The sequence below is a fragment of the Seriola dumerili genome, unplaced genomic scaffold (assembly GCF_002260705.1).
Source record: "Seriola dumerili isolate Sdu_G_001 unplaced genomic scaffold, Sdu_1.0 BDQW01000242.1, whole genome shotgun sequence".
NCBI classification, from domain to species: domain Eukaryota; kingdom Metazoa; phylum Chordata; class Actinopteri; order Carangiformes; family Carangidae; genus Seriola; species Seriola dumerili.
Window position 1 is genome coordinate 9,181,048 of NW_019174497.1, and position 22,738 is coordinate 9,203,785.

The following is a 22,738-nucleotide window of genomic DNA, read 5'->3' on the forward strand; positions in this document are numbered from 1 at the left end:
TGAGCATTTCTGTTTAGTTGCTGTTATTACTTGTTATTTGAAGATTGTATGATTTTACTGTTAAATGTCAAAACAGTGTAAAGAGATGAAGTACAAAGTGTTTGGGGACGGTTCAATCATGTCATGTAATTGTCATTTAATGTATCGTGTATTACTTGGTTCCAACAATGAAGGAACAAGATTAAGAGTCTGTTGCACCACTGTCAGCTCTCTGAGGTTGTACTTAGTCACAGTGTCGCTTTGAGCTAATTGCTAACGTCAGTAGCTTGTTCACAATGACAGTGCTAACATGTTGTTTAGCAGGAATAATGTTTACATGTTCACTACCTTAGTTCAACATGTTCATGTGTTAATGTTTTATAACCAGTCCTACACACAAAGCACAGCTGAGGCTGATGGGAACAAGTTCAAACAGTCCAAAAGTGGAGAAATTAGACGTAATAAAAAGTCAGAGGATCCATCCAGCAATCAGGCAGTAGGGGAAAAGTCATTAGGATTCATCCTCTAGGGACCATCTGTGCAAATGTTCATGGAAATACATCCAGTAGTTGCTGATATGTTTCAGTCTGGACCAGAGTGGTGGACTGACTGACTGTCGAGTGTTGCAAGAGAAATGCTGCCAAATGGAAAGAAATTGTATCCTCCATATGTTTATGGAAGGGCTCTAGATCAGAGGAGTCACAATCAACAGGCTGCAGAGTAAGGATCCATCTGTGTACTGTGCATGAAAAGTCACATGTACAGTTACATAAGAATCAAATACCCTGTGGAAAGCTGAAGAAGGGAAACCGGAGGCCTGAGGATAGAGTAGTGGTTTCCCACCTTTCCCAATTCATGTCCCACTTGAAAATCTCAAAAATGTTGGCGGTCCACATCTGACCCCATAACATTACAGAGGCCAAATAATGCCTTCTCAAAGCACTTTTTATTTGAATGATAACAATCGAACATTCAAGAAATATGTAGGAGGCTCAATTTTTTCTTTTTTGTTTGATGGGGAGAGATCACTTGTCTCTTGCCTCTGTCTCTTGACTCTCCTTCCTTTAATTCTTCCTGTTGCTAACCAGCTAATCATTTTGATTCTCCAGTGTTTCTTCTTTTAGCGTGCACAAACCAGTACATAATGTGGTCTGGACCGGCAACAAAATAAAAGTAGGAACTGTTTTGCAAAGGAATTTTTCGGCCCACTTGCAATACTTTCACAGTCCACCAGTGGGCCATGGCCACTGGAACCACTGGGATAGAGATAGCATTCCCTCACTGGCGAACACAGGACAGTCTTTTGATGGGTCTGCATGATTTGTGTGCAGAATGTTTCGTGAGAGTTGAGTATCTAATAATTATCTTCTCTTATATCAATCAGCACCAGTCATGTCAACATGTTTTTTTATTCGGTTACTATCAACAAAACTACTAAATAAGATTTTGTGTCTGTAAAAATATATATTTATATGCCTTTCAATATGACACAATCAACATACAAATATACAGAGAAGGTTCTGATAGAGCATGCCCATGCAGTCTAACACTTTGCACTGAGAGTCATTTTCTAAGTATACAGAAGATTATCAATACATAAAGTTTATAAAAATCGATACTGAATATATATATATATATATATATATATATATATATATATATATATATATACTGCCTCTAATTGTGGATCAGAGAGTAAAAAACAGGCGTAAAGTACCATAAAGGTGTGTTCATCATGCATGGATGCAGTTGATATCGAAGAGGCTACGTTACATAGGCATACAAAGCCGTACACAAATTATATAAATACACAAAAACAAGTAGAGGTTAATATAAGTTGCCTGTATAAAATATAAATATTTGGTCTTCTCATTTCATATGGTTTACATCAAAAATTACACCATGAATGGACCATCAGATACACTGCTCACAAGCTTTTGGTGCCACAGTGATGACAATATTAACACAGCTTTGACATCAGATTTGTGTAAGTATAACTTCATAACATGGTGGAATAAAATTTCAAAGCTGATTCCAGCTCAGTATACACTAATGAGCCAAGATATTATGACCACGCACAGATGAGGTGATAATCTCCTACCAATGGCGCATGTCAAGGTCTGGGGTTAGATTAGACAGACACCATGTGACATCATCCGGCAAGGTGTTGTGTTGGATTCACATACGTGCAAGTGCCCCTTCCATGCCCTGTCCCCCAACTGGCCTTCCCACATGTATGTCACAGACTCAGCAGTACATGAAACAACACACCCCCCCACCAAAGCAGGCCCTTGCACTGTTTTAACGTAGTCTGAATGCAGCCTTAGTTTGAAAGGATCTTAAAGGATCTGCTGCTAACATCAGGACCACACAACACTGTGAGAGAGTCCATGCTTTGGCAGGTCAGAGCTGTTTTAGTGGCAGAGGAAGGACCAACAATGTATTAGGTAGGGGTGGTCATAATGTTTTGGCTTATCAGTGTATGTGACAGTTCATCCAGCCTTTAAGGTTTAATCTCCACAAGGACCACACTGTTGGACTGGTGGAACTAGGTTCCATCACTGGTCCAGATCGTTGCTGTCGCGGCTGCGGGGCCGATAGTGGCACTGGCAAAACTCCCTGATCCGAACACAAGCCTCCACCATCATCTCTCCTGGCACCGTCACCACAATGCGGAAGAAGTTGGGATACTCAAATGCCTGGGAGAGGACACATCATGGATAGTCTTAGGTATTAAAGTGATGATGAAGCGCGTAGACAGATAAAGGAACAAATGGTACATGAAATGTAAATGATACGCAGTGACAGACAAAGGGATGGTGTCTTACCGAGGCAGGCAGACAGAAGACCGACTGCTCAGTTACCAGCCGTTCAGTGAAGTCCACGTCATTCTTAAAATTTGGAAAGTGATCCATGTCAATCCCCACCTAGAAAAACGTGCACATAAAAACAAAGTTTATATAATAAAATATTGTACAATCACAAAGAAAAGACTCAAATGCATGGATAGGCAGGATTAGAATGTGAATGTGATGTTAACATCTACCATTACTCATTCATTTTAGGTGATGTGGTGAATTTTAAAAGCTTTTTAAATGTTAAAATTACATATTCATTGATTTCCTCTTAATTTATGAATATGGCTATCAATTTTGAGATACTGTAATGTAATGTAAACTCAGAAATAAATGGCAAGCACTTTTTGAGGTCTTTGTCACCGCCACCATCAACCAGTCAAGTTGCAGTTTACATACATGTCCAGACTTATGTAGTATACTGTATGTAATAAAAGGTGTCAAGTGTATTTTATCATAATTAGTGAATTGATTTTCTGAGTTATGGCTAAAGACAATGGCCTTGACCTTTGACCTTTTATCACCAAATTATGATCAGTTCATACTTGAGTCCAAGTGAATGTGCCAAATTTGAAGAAATTCCCTGAAGGTGGTTCGCCAGGTCACCAGCGTGTAGGCAAAATGAAATATAAATATGCTGCTGTATATTTACAATATGACCAACTACTATGAGAACTAATCAATGTCTGACTTCATGCTCTGAGGCTATGTGCCCTAACTGCAAATATTTAGCACACAGACTGTCCAGACTGTATACATATGTTAAATACTCCAGCAATTTAGTGATGCGCTTCCATAACTTTGGGGATTTACAGGAGACAGATTTAAAAGACATGATTTGATTGTTAGAGCACCCTGCCTTGTCAAACTCCATGCTGCCAGTTTGTATAACAGGTTTTCTGAGCCACATCTGACATTATACTCTCTGACATGAAAACTGAACTTTGTGAGTAAAATCGGTGGAATGCCCCCCTTTAATTACAAAGTAATCTTGACATAATAAAATCTCATAATAAAATGTCGATGTTCAAAATGAACCCCACACACTTCTGGTACTGACCATGAGGTACATGGCTCCTGATGGCATGACGGGGTTCAGGCCGGGGATGGTGGACAGTTCATTGAAACAAATCTCTGAGTTGGACTGAAGAAGAAAAAATTAAAAAATATTACGTATTATTGTGGTACATATTACTGCAAGTCAGAATAAAAACAAATAAAACAAGAAAAAGTTTGAAGCATCTTATTTGTGTCAGAAATGATGAGAAGTGAATGGTTGTTGCCTTTGCTCAGGCAGAGATCAGGTCATTTGTTGCTTTAAAGCTGCACTAGCCAATCATTTTACACTAATACATTGTTTTTTATATCTACAGCACATTGAGCTTCTAATCTTATATTCTACAGAATACACACATTTGCATAACCGGGGTATTTAAAACATATACTCACATTTTTAATTGTACATAGCAGAACGTAGGAGTTGCTGCTGAGCATAAATAACACTACACAGGTAAGGGTCAGCTGACTGACTCATGTGTCCACGGTAACATTTGTATATTGATCAAACTGTAAATCTCAGTAAAATATTGAGATAGAGAGAAGATACATTGCACGTTACTCAGTCCTGATTAATTATCTCCATATTTACCTTCAGGAAGCTGATGGTGTCGTTGTAGAAGCTTTGACGTGTGTTGTTGAGGATGCCCTCCAGTGCTCCCTGGACAATGGTGCATGCTCCCAGAATGCGTTGGGTCAGTTTCACCAGCCCCTGTCGAATCTGCAGAAGAGACAGACAATTAGTAAAATATAAGAACATTGTACTATTAAAATATACACATATATATATGTATGTATATATATATATATATATATATTTATAAGATGTACCTGGGATCCAAATATATCATTCCTGTCATGGATCTGGATCCATCCCAACCTCCAACCAGGGACCAGCCAGCGTTTAGCCAAGCCGCCACAGGAAAGGATGGGAACGTCGCTGCTGAGAGACGCCATGGACGGACAACTGCAGCCTGGGAAAACCTAAAGACAGGAGCAGGAGAAGAATTGAATACGTTCAGAAAATCATCCATGGGAATGGGTCACCTTCAAGTTGATGGGGTTTTTGGCAAGTTTATGGCAGTCAAAACAAAAAGTTATTAAAACAAGCACAGCATGCAAATGATCTGTATCTCTTCATATTTAGCCCCATGAACACTTGTCAGAGCTGCACAATTAATCGAAATATAATTGAAATCACAATATAATTTTTTTGCATATCCTGGAGCCCTAGTAAAAAGTATCAAAAAAAATTATTTTTAAAGAATTTAAAATTATAGACAAATATGAATATCAATCTGAATTTGGAGGTGAGAGAGAAACCAAGTAAGACTAGAGACAATAAAAGAGTACAGAGAGAGAGCGATAACAGAGAGAGGATGACAGTAACCACAGTGATCTACGCTCCACCTACAGAAAGCTGGTTCTCATTAAAGCCGTACAGTATCTTTGACATTGAGCAGAGAACCGCCCCGCGTCCTATTGGTCAGACTGCTGTGAATGACACAGCAATTTTTGGCTTGTGGCTGTTTGAGCTCATCTAACATGCAGAGAGTCCCTCAACCCCTCCCCTCTCTGAAATCAAATATCTGCGATTACATGAAAACATCATGAGCAGCACAGAAAGGGTCAGGAGGGTGTGAGAAATTGGATGTATATTTGTTATAATAATCAATGACTTTACAGCTCATATACATTCTGCACAGACAGTGTTGTAAAAATGTACTGCTGAGGGTCTTATGTAGAAGAGGGACACGGGGAAATGCCCCACTGACTCAGCCTTGATTGGCTGGGGCAGTTCCCAGACACCCTGGCCCCTCAAAACACTCAAGTCATAAACGAGAGGCCCCACCACCACACCCCCAACCCAGCTCTCCACCCACCACACACCCCCTAATCCTCCCCGTTTCCTGCTTCTCCAAGATCTGACATCCGACTTAATTGCAAACACATGCAGCCAAAAAAGTGCAAAGTCATTCTGGTCTGTTTGTGCTCAAAGTGAAATGGTCAGATGGTGCTGGTGGTGGTTGTGTTGGTAGGGGGGTTTTCTCCACTCACAATAGCTGCTACAACAAAATTAAAAAGTGCAGATGTAAGCGTTTAACATGCATCTGTCCTTGTGAAGCTGATGGAAAGCTGCATTTTATTTTTGTGGCTGTGAGACAAAGTTTCTTCTCTAGTTTGTGACTGTACTCACTTCTGCTGCTTACATTACATTCACATTTACATTTACATTCACTCGTTTGGCCGACACTTTATGAAGAGTGACTACTTTAAAGCTTTGGTGCAATAGGAGACCTTGGTGTGACTTGTACCAACTGCTTCTGTTATCTTCATCAGTATAAAGTACACGTCTTCCCCCATAACTACAACATCCTCCCTGCACTCAGCAGAAACAACTGAAATTGACTTGGTTTAATAAACATCGCATTTTGCGAATGAATATACCGGACCTTTATTTGTCCATTCTAACACTAGTAAACCATTCATCTCTCAGCCCTTTGGAGTGGGTCTAGATACTCCCCACACCACGTACACCTCACCCAGTGAGAAGACGATGTCATGTCGCTAACAACAACATCTCAACCCAGGTTCCAGACGCTATTGAAATGAATGAAACAGCAGTAAATCCTGATTTGAGATCAATAAGTAGAAACAACAGAGAAGTAAAGGTGATGTAGAGGCCTGGCCTGAGACATGTAACACCAGAGGTACAGTACATGTAATGCACAGACTATATTCATGATAAACTTCTACTCCTACTCTGTCAGACTGTATGAGATCCTCCCACCACAGCAAAGTGGCATGAGATAATCATGGAGTGTTTTACTCTTGAATACTTGACCTGTCTGCTTCACTCTTCAAAGGAACAGTTTATGAACATATGAACTCCATATCTCAACCTTTCAAACACTACAGTGGCCTAAACACTTTGAAGTATTATTCTTGACTAATTATGAACCACAATGAATTGTAATGTCCCTTTACTTAAGGAAAGGGAGGGGCAAAATTTTTTAGTAACTACAGTGGGGTCTGGGTTTGTCTTGTGGTGGATATTCAGGTAAAACACTGGACACAAACACAGAAATAAAAAGCACAGACACGGACTGACCGAAGATTAAAGGGATAGTTGGGGTTATTTGATGTGGGGTTGTGTGAGGTACCCATGAATAGTCAGAGCATTACCCACAGATGATTCTGTTCAGCATGCTCCCAGTTAGAAAAACCATATTCCTACGCACGAGCGCACCTGTGGCCTGCAGCATAATACAGTGTGCTCCGTAGGTGTGCGTAGGAATACGGTATTTCAGCAGGTGAAAAGTGTAGTGCCAAAGGAAAGTTCTGTTTTCACAGGAAGATAAAGTGCTGAAAATATTCTACATGGAGTGTACATTTAAACAGATATTGGATTGTCTCAGTGGATGTTTTTAAAAGTTTTTCTCATGGCATCGTGGACATCAACACATTGCACTGCCTGTGCGGTCTGTTGGCTTTTCTAACCGGGAGCCCACTGAGCAGAATCTACTGTAATGTAATGACTTTTTAAGAAGTAGCTCACTATCCCTTTAACAAAAGATTATTATAGATCAATAAGGGGACAGAACTCATACTCGTTCCTTATCCCAACAACACAGAGTCAGAGTAACCCTTTTACAGAACAAGTACAAGAACGAGGGAGAAAGAAGTGAACACAGGTTGGTCGAGTTACACATCACCTTATGTTGACAACCAATAGCAACCGACTACAAACATACATTTACATATCTACTACTGACACACACTGTATGTCCTTGAACACAAGACACCTGAAGTTACTTAAAAACTCAACCCACATGTAACATGTAACATGTAACATGTAGAATGTAACATGTAACATGTAGAATGTAACATGTAACCCCTTGAGCTTTCAGATGACCTCTTTGCCCATTAACAGGATGAGGGAACAGTGGGCCTTTTTCAACACATATACTATTAATGATGCAAATCAGTGTCACAGGAGACACTCAAGACTGAATGAATGGTTAACTAAAAACTTCAACTATATATATTTATAGTATATATTTATATATATGTATTTAAATGATAAACCGACCATTTAATCCTCTTTTGCTTTCACAGTCTCCGACTGTCTCACTGCTAAAAAAAAGTTGATGTTGCAGACTGTGGAAAGTTTTGATGAGACTGAATCGTAGACACATGAGTCTATTTTCTACTGATTAGTTGATGCAGTAAGTCACATAAGGTCTTTTACCCAGAGTGATGTCTGGCCTTGTGTGAACCTACAGTTTGGTCTCCATCAGTTCATCTTTACCTCCTGACATTGTTCTTATGTACATGGTCACTATCAGGCTGTGTGCAGATGGAACTAGGTCAGACTGGTGTAGTTATTTACTTATGTTGTTCATGTGAGGGAACGTTTCATTTCATTACTGCTCTTTCTTACTTCAGTGAACACTCTGTACCTACAGCACCCTCCCTGCACTGAGCAGAGACGACTGAAACACACTTTCGCTCCAAAAAACCCTCATACTTTGATGAATTAATACTAGACCTATATTTTAATAGTCCATTAAATATAATAATACAGTGTGATATTAAAATGGACAGTCAAATGTAAAATGTCTTCAATAGTTGCAAGATTAATGCTACATGCAGCTGTATGACGCACCTTATGAGACAGTAACCTACGTGTAAAACTACTGACAATTCAACTCTCACCTTATCTCTTTTTTAATGAGCTGGCAAACATTCATCCCGCCTGTGTGTGTGTGTGTGTGTGTGTGTGTCTGTCTGTCTGTCTGTGTGTGTACAAGAGTCTGTATATCTGTGTATGTGTTTGCATGACCTTCAACTAAACTTTGACCAGCACAAACGTTTCAAGGCTGAAACACTGATGCCACAGATTTGGACTGAATGTGCTGACAGAGTTGTTTTCTGATCTTCAATTTGATCACTTTCAGGCTTAAAGGTCTGGTTCGCTATCTGTCTCTTTGATTTTTGCCTTCACCCCAATACATTGGAGATGAAAGGCGTTTCAGTTATGTTGCTCAAATCATTGAGAAATGGCTCTGGTCAGAAACAGTGTCCATGTTATTCTGGATAATTCTTTCTTTGGTAGGAGAGAGTACAGAGTAAAGGTGTATCCAAGTGCAGGAACGCAATGCAAACATATGTTCATTTGCTCTAGGGGAAATGTAATGATTCATCCATCAACTTGAGGATGAGAACTGACTTTACCACAAAATAAATGCACAGAGAAGAGGAAATGTAGAGGATCTGGAGTAAAACGACTGAGCTGTCACCCAGCCACACACTTATTGTTGCGTACTTGTTGCATTGTTTCTGAGAAAGAGCTGTTGCCCCTGTATTGGGGATCAAGCAGAGGGGAGGGAAGCACTGATAGCGATCCTGGTACCTCAGCTCTGAATACCTGCAGATGCTGAGTACCAATCTGATAACAAGACTGGCTTTTCTCTAAATTTAAGATATGTGATTCTTGCTGCACAAAGCACTGACAAAGAAACTGTATTTAATCCAGGTCTGTCAAATCATGGCCAACTTAGTACCAGTCCTGATCTTTTTCATGCATCCCAAGAAAAAAACATCTGTGACAGATATCTCAAAACCTGGGCAAATAAAACCCCACACTATCTAGAATAAGAATGAATTTGCACTGTGGGCAGAGCTTCACCTCTGAATCTGCATTTCAAACGGACAAATCCTCACTATATTAGACCTGGAAAACCTTACTGGTTGCTGCCCCCCAGGCCTCATTCACAGCACATGGCCTCTAATCCCCCCTGTGCTGATGTGGGGTTGTGCCCTCGCCATCCAGAGCCAGAGCAAATACCACCAAATGAAACACAACCTCTGCTGGCACTGTGTTGAAGAATGTGCCTCGCTGGTGTTACACAGGGCCAAGCACACCTGGCAACCTGTACTGAAATGGGACTGGTGTCGGTGTGTGGCTGTACTCACCATATCGGTGTAGATTTCATCAGCCAGAATGGGAACACAGTGTCTGGAGGCCACTGAAAAAAACAAGAAGCAACTCATTTCAGTGTTTTGCACGTGCGGTGTTTGCTTCTATGTTCAACCATGATGCCAGTTAAAAAGCTTTTGAGGAATTTCAGCTCTTCTTTGTTAGAGCTGCAGCTCACCTTTGAGGATCTTCTGTAGGTGCTCCTTGCTGAAGACTGAGCCGCACGGGTTGGATGGATTGGTAATAATCAGACAGGATGTCCTCTCGTCGATCAGGCTCTCCATGTGCTGCAGGTCAATCTCCCATGACTTCTCCGGCTGCAAGGCACAGATGTATGTGAGGATGAGGGCAGACGCTTTATTGTGCACGATAACACACGCTCATGATGTACAAAGATAGATGTTGTTGACTGACATCCTCAACAGCCAGTAAAAAGCTGTTAACAATAATACAGCCAACCACAACTGACCAAGCGCTTAAACCACTTCCTCTTTCAGTGTAACTATTTTTATGATGTAAGCCTCTCAGCAAAATGATTAAATGTAGAAACTGCAGCCGCAGCTGCTCAACAAGTGGCGTAGAGCAGGTTGTCCCCTAATCACAAGGTCAGTGGTTCAATCCCCAGCTCCTCCAGTCTGTGTCCGTGGGTAAGATTGTATTGTAAAGTGCTTTGAGTGGTCTTTTTTTGATTTTACAGTTCCTGTCTACAATGTCCCACATTCTTTACACTGATGGTAACAACTGTTTATTTCACTGTCTCCAAGTATCTTGTTTCCTCTCTGCCATGCACCAATAGCAGGAGGTCCACACCCTCCTCCCATCAGTGGCCTGATTCACACGTCTCCTCCTCAGATGTTTCCATTGGCCTCCAGTCACTTACAATGTGAAGTATTTCTTTGTCTGGGAGAGTGATGGACTCCCTGATTATAATGACTGATGGAGAAAAACTGATGTACTGGCTCATTACATTTTAATGTGATGATGGCCAAATAGTTGGGTTTACTGTGGTGGATCTTTTTAAGTTTGTGATTAACAGCTTGAGATCTGCTTCCACTCTGCTGAGTTGTGAAGCTCATCCTGAACCACTGGCAGCTTTATCTCCCTGCGGCAGCTTTCAGGACGTGTTCCATCTTTTTTTATTGCAAAATGAAAAATTGATGATAAGAGAAATATGAGAAAAAAAATTACTGAGAGAAAATGTTAAATCAAATGTGATGGCAGTGACGCATTAATATAAGAGGTGGGTAAACTAGAACCTCTTGTATTTACCATGAAAGAGGTCATCTATAATGTTATATACACTCTATATGATACTGACAGCTTTTGACTATACACAATATAAATTGATTAATAACCTCAAATGATCACCCAGAGCTTTTCACAGTGGCTGACTGCAGTATTTACAACATAAGGTAAATAAATAAATAACTAAATCCCCAGTGGCCCAAGTCTATGCATTTAGTAGACCACCAGTGTAAAGGTCACATCTGTCTGACCTCTGAAACTGCACAAAATCCTAATCATTACTATTATTATTATTATTATTATTATTATTATTATGAATTTTAAAACCATGGATTTTTTACATTTGCAAAACTTTTCCAGAGCCAAGAAAAGCTGTTGTAATCATGTGTGTAACAGTATCTCCATATAAATTCTATGGCCACACAACACACAAGAGAGCCAGGAAGAGTAACTGGATACTGTGTTACAAGACGGTGCCTCCTTGATTCATTTGAAAGATGCTCAGGCCTCCTGATTCCTTCTCTGGCTCGTTAAGTGGCACAAATAGAATCTACTGATCCAACTACTCATGAATTTTGATTGGACCAAATGACTCAAACTGTGGAAATAGTCATGTCAGAGTGTTTGTGATGCTCAGAATGAAAGATAAATCATTGTTGTACAACCATTTCATCCGAATGACAGGGTTAGTGGATGTCGCACGACCTGCAATTCTGACTGTGACCACAAGTCCAAAATAGTTTCAAAGTTGTGTGTGTGTTTTTTGGGGATCCTGCTGCTTGCATGCAATGTCAGCATTGTTAGGAGTGTTAACACATAATAGCCCTTGAGCTAACCTTATCCTGCATTTACAACAGTTTGTTACCACGTCTGTAGTAATAATTAGTAGGCTACAGTGGGAGTCGGGATTGTACCCTCTCACTTACCAGCAGGTTGTAGAGTTTGACCTTGATACCCATGGAGACAGCCAGAGTCTTATATAAGGAGAAGCCTGGGCATGGGACCAGGATGTTGTCCCCTGGGTTACACAGGACACTGATAGCCAGGTCAATGGCCTGACTGCAGCCGCTGGTCAAAATCACATCCTGGAAGAGGGCATTCACTTTTCAGAGCACAGACACAGACAACATCAAACATATCTCCGTCCATACCGATGATAACGTCATGCAGCTTGAATAAAGTCACTCTAACATCTAAAGTAACTTTGAAGACATGCACTCTGATGCATTACGATCTGATTAAAGGCCTATTTATTGTGAGCATAATATAAGTATTTTGTTTATTGCATCATGCTGCTCACTCACAATGTGGTTACAATACATTTAAGGTGTCCTATACTGGGATTCAGATTTAGAGATAACACTGCAGAGCAATGAGGATCAGAGAACATGAATGAAAGTGTGTCAGCAAAGGTGTGAGGCGCATGAAGAGTGAGTACCTCTGCCTCTAGTGGAGCCTCGGGGCAGCTGTAAAAGTTGGCCACTGCTTGCCGGCTCTTCAGATAACCTGCCGATACAGACATACATTAGAGCCACAGACAGTGAAGAATCAGAGCATCACTGACTGCTGGGGTTGGTAAACATGAGCAGGAGCCTGCGTGATTTACAGACACCAGACCATTTCTGAGAATTAGATTTCTCAATATGGTAAATGGACTGCATTTATATAGCACTTTTCTAGTCTTACCACTTACACTACTAGTCACATTCACCCATTCACACACACATTTTTATTTTATTTATACTTTATTTAATCAGGAGGTTACATCGAGATCAAGATCTCATTTACAAGTGAGACCGAAGAATTAAATGAATAACAAAGAGAAATATTAATAGCAGAAATACACATTTTCAGTGATTTAAGTATAAATTCAGATATGTATTCAATATATATTCAATATACATATATAAATATTAAAAGCCTATTTCCTGTGAGCATAATATCAGTATTTTGTTTATTATTGCTGGGGATCGAACCACCGACCTTCCGCTCTACCACCTGAGCCTCCTGAGTTTAAATTGAAAGTCACATTAAGTCACTAATGTGAATACTGTATCTCATATATGCATCTGTACCTCAGCGCTCAGGGCAATATAAAATAACTTCTATCTGTGAAGGAGGTTTTCTCACCCCAGTGTTCATCTTGTTTTCACAGGCTGTAGTAACCCTCACTGTGTTATTAATGGTTTACTGTCTGGACAGCTTTATTACTGATGGCGGACACCTGGAGACGTTCCTCTCTTCCATTACAAGGGTATTCAAGGTCTTATAGATAAGGTCAGAACATATGTCACAGAACATGTGACATTGTGGATTTTGGACACATAGCATCTTCACACATTATGATTTATTATAAACTTTAACATTATGTGGAGTAAGGTGTGGTAAAATGTTGCAATCATGTGAGACCTGGGATTATCGTCAGAAGAGACAACTTCAGAACTTGGTGTGGCACCACTATGGTTCTATAAAGCTCTAAATGGTCTTGCGCCTAAACACATCTCTGATCTACTTGTATGATACGAAGCATCCAGACCCCTCAGGTTCACCTGGGACAGGTTCACTCTGTGTTCACAGAATCAAAACCGTACAAGGTGAAGCTGCTTTTAGTTTCTTTGCCCCTCACCTGTGGAACAAACTTCCTGATCACCTGAGATCTGCTGAGACTGTCAGCTCATGGGCTTAAAACGTGACTATTTGCTGCAGCTCACCAATAAATTACATACATAACATCTTTTTAATCTTATGCATTTGAATGTCTAATAGACTAGAGCACCCCTTTTAAAATGGTGTCCTAAGTGTCCTACCTGATCTTATGTATTTAAATATTCTTATTTTTACTTATTCAAATTTGTTTTTATTGTTTATAAATGCTTTTTAATGTTCTATTTTTTATGTATTTGCATGCTTCTATAAAGCACTTTATAGAGGCCTTGTGTCTGAATGGTACTATATATGCTATATAACTTGCCATGCCTGCGGTTCACTTGCTGTCATTGTACTGCTCATCACTTTCTCTGCGGCACATCAGCTTTCAATAAGCACTTCTACATTTTGAACTCCTGGTCATCGTGTTTTCTTCCTCACAAGGAAGGACTCAAGTCAGTCAGTGTGACTCACCAACAGAAGGAGCGTAGCCGTTGTACTTTTGCGAGTCTATAGCGTCTTTCATGGCCTGAAGCACTGCATCATCTGTGGGCAGGTTTCCAAACACAGTGGGGTCCCCTGGGGAACAGATGTGGGGTTTATTTCATTTCTAATCAAAGAAACTGATTGGAAATCTATGGGTGTAGTTATTCTTTATTGATTACAGTCACACAGCATTGGATTAAACTGTAGAGAGCTTCTCTGAAAACTGTCTTACTGCTTGTTGTCTTATTGAACATGTGCATTGAATGTAAGCAACGAAGTTGTATCTGTCAGATGATTTGCAGAGACCCTCTTACCTATCGAAAGTGCAATCATGGGTTTATCTGGATTTGGGGTGATCTTCATGCCATCCACGATGGCCCTGATGGGGTTGAGCGTGTTGTTGGCCATCTCTGAAGGCTTCACCTCCCATCTCTGCCGGCGGCTCTTGGCTTTGGTTGGATACAAACTGCCATTCACACTTACATGGTGGATGCCGTTCCCGTGCACTCCCTTCCCATTGACTCCAGTCCCACTCAGGGTTTTGCCATTGAGTGTGGTTTTGCCGTGGACTCCATTCCCATTCATCTGAACCAAGTAAGACTTGTTATCCATCCTGGAACTGATGAGACCGACAGTGAGTGTTAGAACAGGAATACGGAAGTACATTTACTCAAATAGTTTTGTACTTAATCTTGGTACTTGTACTTTATGTGAGTATTCCATGTTATGCTCCATTATACATTTACTACTTCATACATTTGACATTAACAATGATCATCATATAAAATATAATGAACTGTTATTAAACCAGCCAACAGCGCATATAATACTCAAAAATTAGCTCCTCCTCACCCAGCTGCACCTTTCACATGCTCCTTATGTATCAATAATATAAAATAATCCAATAACAGCCTATAAAATATATAATAATGAAACATATTCTGCATAATGAGCTCTTGTACTTTTGATACTTTAGGTACATTTTGTTGTTAATGCTTCTGCACTCTTACTTAAGAAGCATTTTTAATGCAGGTCATTTACTTTAACAGTGTTTTTTGTTGTTTTTTTGTTTTTTTTGTTTTGTTTTTTGGGGGGGGGGGTTGCTTAATTTACTTAGCCTACATAGAGGATATGAAAATGTCTCTTTGTTGTGCTGATGCACAACTGCAAAAAAAAAAAAGAAACTGCCTCAAATTTGTTGTTTCATTCATCAGTCAAGATTAATAAAAATGGTCAAGAGTAATTCAAATATTCTTATTAATAGCCTAATTAAAACCTGTTCAGTCATTAATGCTGTTGATCATCATCCTGCATTGAGAGATTATTCACAGATGAATATAGAGAACATTTTCTCGCGTTGTTTTGCAGGATTCTTGCATTTGACTAATATCACTAATGCATTTACATTTTTATAAATCACAGATTATTATTTGGCATATAAATTGATCCCATGGTTTGTGAAACTGTCCTCCCGCTGTGACACAAAGAGCACGCGGTGATCAGTTAATCCGCATCATAAACAATTCTTATCATTATATTCTCAAGTCTTCATACCTCATTATTTAATCATGGTGCAAAACAAATTTACTTTGGAAATGAACTGACAAAGATTTATCTTCCAAACATGTACAAAATAGATGAAACGCAAGAGTTTATATTGTATTACAGTGTATGACGGCCATCAAGAGGCTGCACAGTTGCAGTGAAATTCGTACAGGACTGATGAATATCTCTGTGCATCCTCAATAAATCTGAGGTTCAGTTTTATAAACAAGAAAACTCTGAAAATATACATTAAAATATTCTACAACTTTCATATTGTAGAACCACTCATTCAAACCATGTTTTCATGTCAGAGCACAGATTAATTTAAAGGATTTACTCACCTCATTGAAAATGTCCAAAACTCTCCAAAAAAGTTAATTACATAAAGTGAAGTGTGCGGGATGCATCAAGCCGGTTTTATAGCAAGATCCTCGAAAATGGGTGTTGAACCCTGCCCAGACTTCCATTGGTGGAGGCTGAGGGCTGTGTCATTACACCCCTCTTACATCACTAACCAGAACCATACCACCTCAGACCCTCAACTGCATCAGTCACCGGCTGGAGAAGGGCGAGAGACTGGACGCCTCAGTGCGTCATGCGCACTGGCGTCAAAACAAAAAAGGCGCACAGAGTCCGTCATCATGGCACCAGGCATGAAATTCTATACATTCCTTATAGAGGAAAACTACAAGTGGGCTACCCCTTCCTTAATAGAGCGTCTTTCATCAAAAGAAATTCATTATTTTATTTCACAGTACTTTATACTTCACTACATTCCAGTGGTAAATATTATGCTTTCAGTGTGTGCTGTATTTGACAAATAAAATTTTCAAAGTCAGATTTTTGCATACAAAACATATGATGATATTAAAAGACAATATGATGCAACTTTATATATTAAGATATCAACAATATACACAAGACCTGTTGTTAAGACTGGTTCCATTTGGAGTAAGTAAAGCAGTAAAATGCAACTTACAGATTAATGCATTAATGACAATAATATGACAGTATAATATATAATATTGACACATCGGGCAAACTAAGTATTTTTAATTTGTATATTTTGCTACTTATAATTAATATAATACTCCATTTAAATGTCACCTCAGTAAAGGAAAGTTTTCCTCCTCCACCACTGTCCATATGATATATGTTATGTAACAACCCTTCTTGCTTCATTCATCCACTCCTGAAAAGCAGACCACAGGGCTTTCTAGAATTTGGTCTGCAAACACGCTACAATCTGCTACTGTTTCAGACAGAACAAACATAATCACCTGTCAAATCATCAATATGACTGAATATTGCAGAACCTCTGGGGACTCTGGGGCTGGTCCACAGTTCATAGTCAGCCTCAATACATTTCCAGGACACCATACAATTGTTTGAATAACCTCTAGGCCTATATACCGAGTCTCACTTTTACATCTTTTCAAATTTCATTACATTAATCTTCATGAAAATTTAACTTAGGTCTCTTTCTCATACACATGTAGCTATAGGTTGCAGCAGTAGCCTCTTGTGATATCTTGATGTGTCATTCCTTTATCATCTCCTGGCTGTGGAGCTTGGTGACATGACCACAAGATATAATATAATGAGTGACGCACCTGTACAACTACAGTGGCTCCTAATGACAAAGCGCATACCACAGTAACCCTTCTGTTTGGCTAAGCTAACCATCTCTTAGCTTCAGAACATCAAACTATTACTTTAAACTTACCTTAACTCAGGAAACAAGCTGTAAACACAACACTGACGTATTATCACCTTTTTGTTGATATTCCAAACTTGTCAGCAAACAATTGCCTATTTACACCTCCAGGAGATACAGAGCAACATTAGCATTTGTTTTGAGTTATCTGTTTGTGGTCCCTAACAGCTGAGGGAAATATCTGTTTTTTTAGCTACTAAATGCTCCACTATGTTCCCAAGCTAGTCGCTAACCTTGCCTGTCTGTCTTTTGTGGCAGAACAAGTAGCTTACAGTGTTTTTGTTTTGTTTTTTTTGCTGCTGCTGACACTGTGAGAACAGTGACAGTGATCAAAAATAGTAAATTTTGGCCCATAAAACCAAAACAATGAGATAAAAGTCGCAATAATACTCTATACAGTTTAGGGGAATTGCAGAGTCACTACAGTCAAATCCTTTTACATATAGACGTGGCTGACAGTAATTGACATTGACTATTCTCTGGTCCATATTTAATAGAACAGTTGCTTTTGATCAATGTAACATATTATTTTACATAACACAACAAATAAAAATGGTATGAACAAAAATATTGGGACCCTTAAGCTAATATTTTGTAGCTCACTCTTCTCCCAGCTGTGAGTTTCAGCTCTTCTCATGGATGTTCAGTTGGATTAAGATCAGGACTCACAGCAGGCCGCTTCAGAGCAGGTCAGTGTTTTTATCTCATCCATTCTTGGCTGCTTGTACATGTATGTTTGTCATTATCCCATTGGAGGAGCTGTGCGCTGCAGCTGATAATCTCCTGATTTCATTGTTCCCTGCACAGATTCTAGGCTCTTGTGCCAGAAGCAGCAAGGCAACCCTTTAACATAACTGAGTCTCTTCCATGTTTCACAGTGGAGATGCTCAGGTCCTTTGACGTTTGCAGTGAAATGCTGCACATGTTTTATCAGTCAGTGGTGGCCAGTGTACTCTTTCATGCTGCAGTCTGCTGGGGCAGCAGCATGTTTGAGATGAACACAAAGAGACAGGACATGCTGGTCAGAAAGGCTGGGTCTGTGCTTGGCAGGAGTCTGGACACACTCAGGACTGTTGTGGAGAGACGCATGTAATGTAAGATGGAGGCCATCTTGGACAATACCAACCATCCTCTCCACAACATTCTGGCAGGACAGAGAATCAGCTACAGCTGCAGCAAACGTCTCATCTCACTGCGCTGCAGAACAGAGAGGTTCAGGAGATCCTTTGCTCCCACTGCCATCAGGCTATACAACACCTCAGTCAAAGGAAGTGGACTAATCTAATTATTATTATTATTATTGTTATTATTATTATTATTATTATTATTATTATTATTATTATTATTATTATTATTATTATTATTATTATGAGCTAATGGACACATGAATTTCCCCTAGGGGATAAATAAAGTATTTATCTATCTATCTATCTATCTATCTATCTATCTATGTTGAAAGCTTCATTTTTATCTTGCAAACATGCATTTTAGGGAATAGTCTGTTTTTTATGTTTCTGTGGGTCTTCTTGAGTCTTCATCCATTTAGCCCACTTACATTCAGAAAGCAATGTATGGTTCAACTGGACACTTATGTACCTTGATCTTGGAGGTCAGTTTATATTTGTTTTGATGTTTACTTGGTTCCTCTTCCACTGTTCAAACTATTCTTCTGTTCAATCTGGGGTCAATATACCTCTTGCCACTATGTCCAGAGAGGTTGACTACAGTCCCATGAACCTGAAATGTCCATATTGTACACTTGTACACTGTGTTTTATTTGAAGTGTTGATCCATAAGAAGCTGTATTTGGCATGGTTCGCCTTGATGACGCTTTATGTTTGGACATTTTTTTTATTCCCTGTTTTATTTTGTAGTAGAGTTCCTTGTGTGTCCACTGTGTTTATATTTCCTGTCTTTGTCTTGTATTTCCCTCCTTGCTGAGTGTCTGCCCACCCTGATGTGTTTATGCATTCATGTGTACCTGTGTTCAATCATCCTTACCTCCCTGGTGTGTAGTTAGTCACTGTACTCCCACTTGTCTTTGTCAGTCTATCTGTTGTCCTACTGTTGTCAACCTGTAATCCTGCTTGTAGTTTTGCTCAGGTTTCCCTCTGAAGTTTGTTGTGCTCCAGTGTTCCCTGTGTGTTTTCAGATTTTCTGTGGTTTTGTTCCTACCTGTTTTTTTGGATTCTTATTTTGTAAGTCAGCCTTTGTTATTAAATCTTTCCCCACCGACCCCTTTGTTGTCTGCATTTGGGTCCAACTATCCTTCAAACATGACAATATTTGTGGTTTTATGAACCAAAAACCATCTCAATGTAGTTTTACATCTCCGCTCTCAGGCTTCTCTGTGGAGCTCTAGTAAAAATACAGGCCAACCACAGGTAATGGATTGTAGCCTTGGTAAAATTCAACCATGATGGCTTTAAAGGAGGTGTTGGTTTAGTGACCTCAGTGATGATGAGTGAATGAACCCTTAGGTGCTGATTCTGTGGATGTGCACTCTCCACAGGTTGTCCGGTAAGAACAGGAGTCCAATCACACACCCTAATGACCATGCCACTCATTTATTGCAGGTTATGATATTCATAAGTATGACTCATACTCATGAAGGCGTGTGGTTTCTATATAAAAGAGAGAAACAGAATATGTACAAAGTTAAGAATAAGCAATAATAATAATAAATATAAACAATATGTCCTACATACACATTGCAAGAGTAATGTGATGATAAACAACCCAAATTAATAAATAAGAATACAGTCCTCATGACTATCAGAGAACATTAACAGTATTTTGGTTCAAACTTATTCCCGAGGTGATACACACACAGCTTTAATAACGTTCAATGACGGCGCAACTGCCCTTTAATAGATGCTTTTGTGCACATACACTGCTGCCATAACATACATACATAAACAATCAACACTCCGATGGCACATACATAACTAATTAACTGAAATATTGTTGGGGATTATATGTATTACAAAGAATGGTAGTAAATACCAGATCACTGATAATCGACATGATATGATTGTCAAACTACTACAAGGCATTACAGGGTAAACACTTTGATGTAGCGATGTGGACCACCACAACACTGGAAACAATTGGTCAATGATAAGGACGAAGGTGCCCACAGTAACTGCCCACAGATCATCCTTTTCCTGTTGCCTTGGAGTGGATCTGAATGACTGGAAGATAGTTCCTGATGAAGTGGATCCAGAATTGATCTGCCAAGGCTTGGCAGTCGCCATCTGCGACAACTGAGGAGTTCTGTGTCAGGGTAGACAACCTGTGGTGTTGATTGGTCAGGCCGCCCCATCAGCAGCATACTGGGAGTGATTGGGTCTGGGTAACCCAGGGGCTTGGAGTTGATAATACTCTCTACCTCAATAAGTATTGTTGTCAAGACCTCCTTTGCGACAGTCTGAGATCCAAGGGTGGTAGGTAAAGCAGATTTGATGGAGCGAATCTCACACTCCCAGTAACGTAGAAGTGTGGCGCATGTGTGGGGTTGAAACGGAAGTGAATTTGCTGGTTTGCAAGTTTTGTCTGTAGAGGTGGGGTAAGTGAGTTGAAAGCTTCTCTGAGTTCAGAGCTGCCACCTTTGAAGTTTGTGCCTTGGTCAGATAACAGCTCAAAAGGCTTCCCTCGTCTTGCAATGAAGCGTCAAAGTCCCATCAGGAAGGAGTCTGTATCCATACGGGTGAGTATATCAAGGTGTACAGCATGAGTTGTTAGACATTTGAACACTATGCCCCATCGTTTCTCTGTGCATCACCCAATCTTGACTAGGTATGGCCTGAAACAGTCCATACCCATGGAATAGAATGCTGGGCGATGAAGGCATAAGCTAGAGGGTGGAAGGTCAGCCATTTTTGGGATGATTGGGTTGCTGCATCATTTCTGGCTTTCAGGACACTTATAGTGGTGTTTACACACAGCCTCTCTCGCATGAAAGATCCAGAACCGTCTGTATAGCTCAGCAAAGACCAGGTGGGCGAGTCCTGCGTGGGTAAGATGGCTGTCAAAGTCCTGGATGATGAGTTTAGTGATGTGAGCACAGTTGGATGCAGGGTGTCTTGGCAGAGGTAATCCCATCTGCGAAGCCGCCCCCTACGCGGATCAACTGGGCTTCTTGGTCATATTCAGGAGCCAATGCAAGTAATCTACTGCTTGTGGGTGTTGATTTCTGGGATACCAGGAAGCCGATTTCAGTCTCTTTGTACTTTTCTGAAGAGAGCCAGTTCAGCTTGCTTGTACTCATCTGCTGTTGGATCTGAGGCTGTGGCCACCCCACAACATGCTTGGACATAAGCCTCATGCAGTTCAGTAAACTTGTTGAAAGTCCATGCATCAGGCAGACATGGATCAGGAGTCACAGAGAGATGTCCACAGAAGTTGGCTTACACAGCTCAGCTGGATCATCTGATGAGGAGGTGTCTGGAGATACTGGCCAGAATGAATAATTTTGCCACAAGAATGGAGGTCCATGACTCCAGCGGTTGTGGTCAAAGACCTGTGACAGAGTCAGCCCCGGGGTTATGTCGTCAGCGGGATTGTCACCTGACTTAACACACCGCCAGGGACTGCCATCCATCAGCTCCTGGGTGTCTGCGACTCTGGAACTAACAAATACCTTGTAGCGGCAAGACTGTGACTGCAAGCAGTTCAGAACTGTGGTGGAGTCAGTCCAAATGCTGGAGATGTGGAGAATAAGCTCCTCCTTTTTCAGTCCCATGAAGGTGACCCAGCACAGACTCCTTAGCTGAATGGAGAGAATGGACCTTTTCTTTCCATAGTAGGGGGGTAGCATACCTTTGAACACCATCCAATACCACTTTGATGGTCTTCTCTTCCAGCATTCTGACTGCTGTCGTGTCTTGTTTGGAACATGTGACAAGTTTCTCATTCCGGTACGGTAGAACATCCATCTGCCAGTTTAGTCACATGACTGAGGAATTCGGCTGATGGAGTCAGTGTGTTGATAAAGAGGCAACTAAGGGGTGGAGGACTGGTGCAGAAGGACTTTGGCAGGGCCCTGAAGTGTCTAACCAAGTCGTGTTTTGAGTGCTGTTGGTCCACCTGGAGGCCCTAAGTGTACTGGCTTGACTTGAGTAATGAGATGAAGAAAGTCTGAGCCAGCAGCAGTGGTTGTGCCTGACTGATGAATGGAGAGGCAGACCTCTGAGGTGACGCAGACCTCTGAGGTGACGCAGACCT

The 22,738-nt window shown here is 40.4% G+C and overlaps 1 protein-coding gene across 1 annotated transcript; it reads right to left on the reverse strand.

Annotated features, from left to right (window-relative positions):
• Nucleotides 1-1,379: 1,379 nt before the first annotated feature.
• On the reverse strand, nt 1,380-16,235 carry tat (tyrosine aminotransferase). The gene is made up of 12 exons (XM_022755908.1): nt 16,137-16,235; nt 14,565-14,869; nt 14,239-14,343; nt 12,557-12,624; nt 12,045-12,203; nt 10,052-10,190; nt 9,870-9,922; nt 4,722-4,874; nt 4,483-4,611; nt 3,895-3,978; nt 2,808-2,906; nt 1,380-2,678 (listed from the first exon to the last, which is right to left on the reverse strand). The coding sequence occupies exons 1-12, from the start codon at nt 16,139-16,141 to the stop codon at nt 2,538-2,540; spliced, it is 1,440 nt and encodes a 479-aa protein (XP_022611629.1). The 5' UTR covers nt 16,142-16,235; the 3' UTR covers nt 1,380-2,537.
• Nucleotides 16,236-22,738: the final 6,503 nt, after the last annotated feature.

What these genes read in the sequence shown, in the direction of transcription:
- tat (XM_022755908.1), bottom strand. An exon ending in CATGATTGCACTTTCGATAG is followed by an intron (nt 14,344 to 14,564) that starts GTAAGAGGGTCT and finishes TCTGTTCCCCAG; the next exon opens with GGGACCCCACTGTGTTTGGA. An exon ending in CAGGAGCCATGTACCTCATG is followed by an intron (nt 2,907 to 3,894) that starts GTCAGTACCAGA and finishes ACGTTTTTCTAG; the next exon opens with GTGGGGATTGACATGGATCA.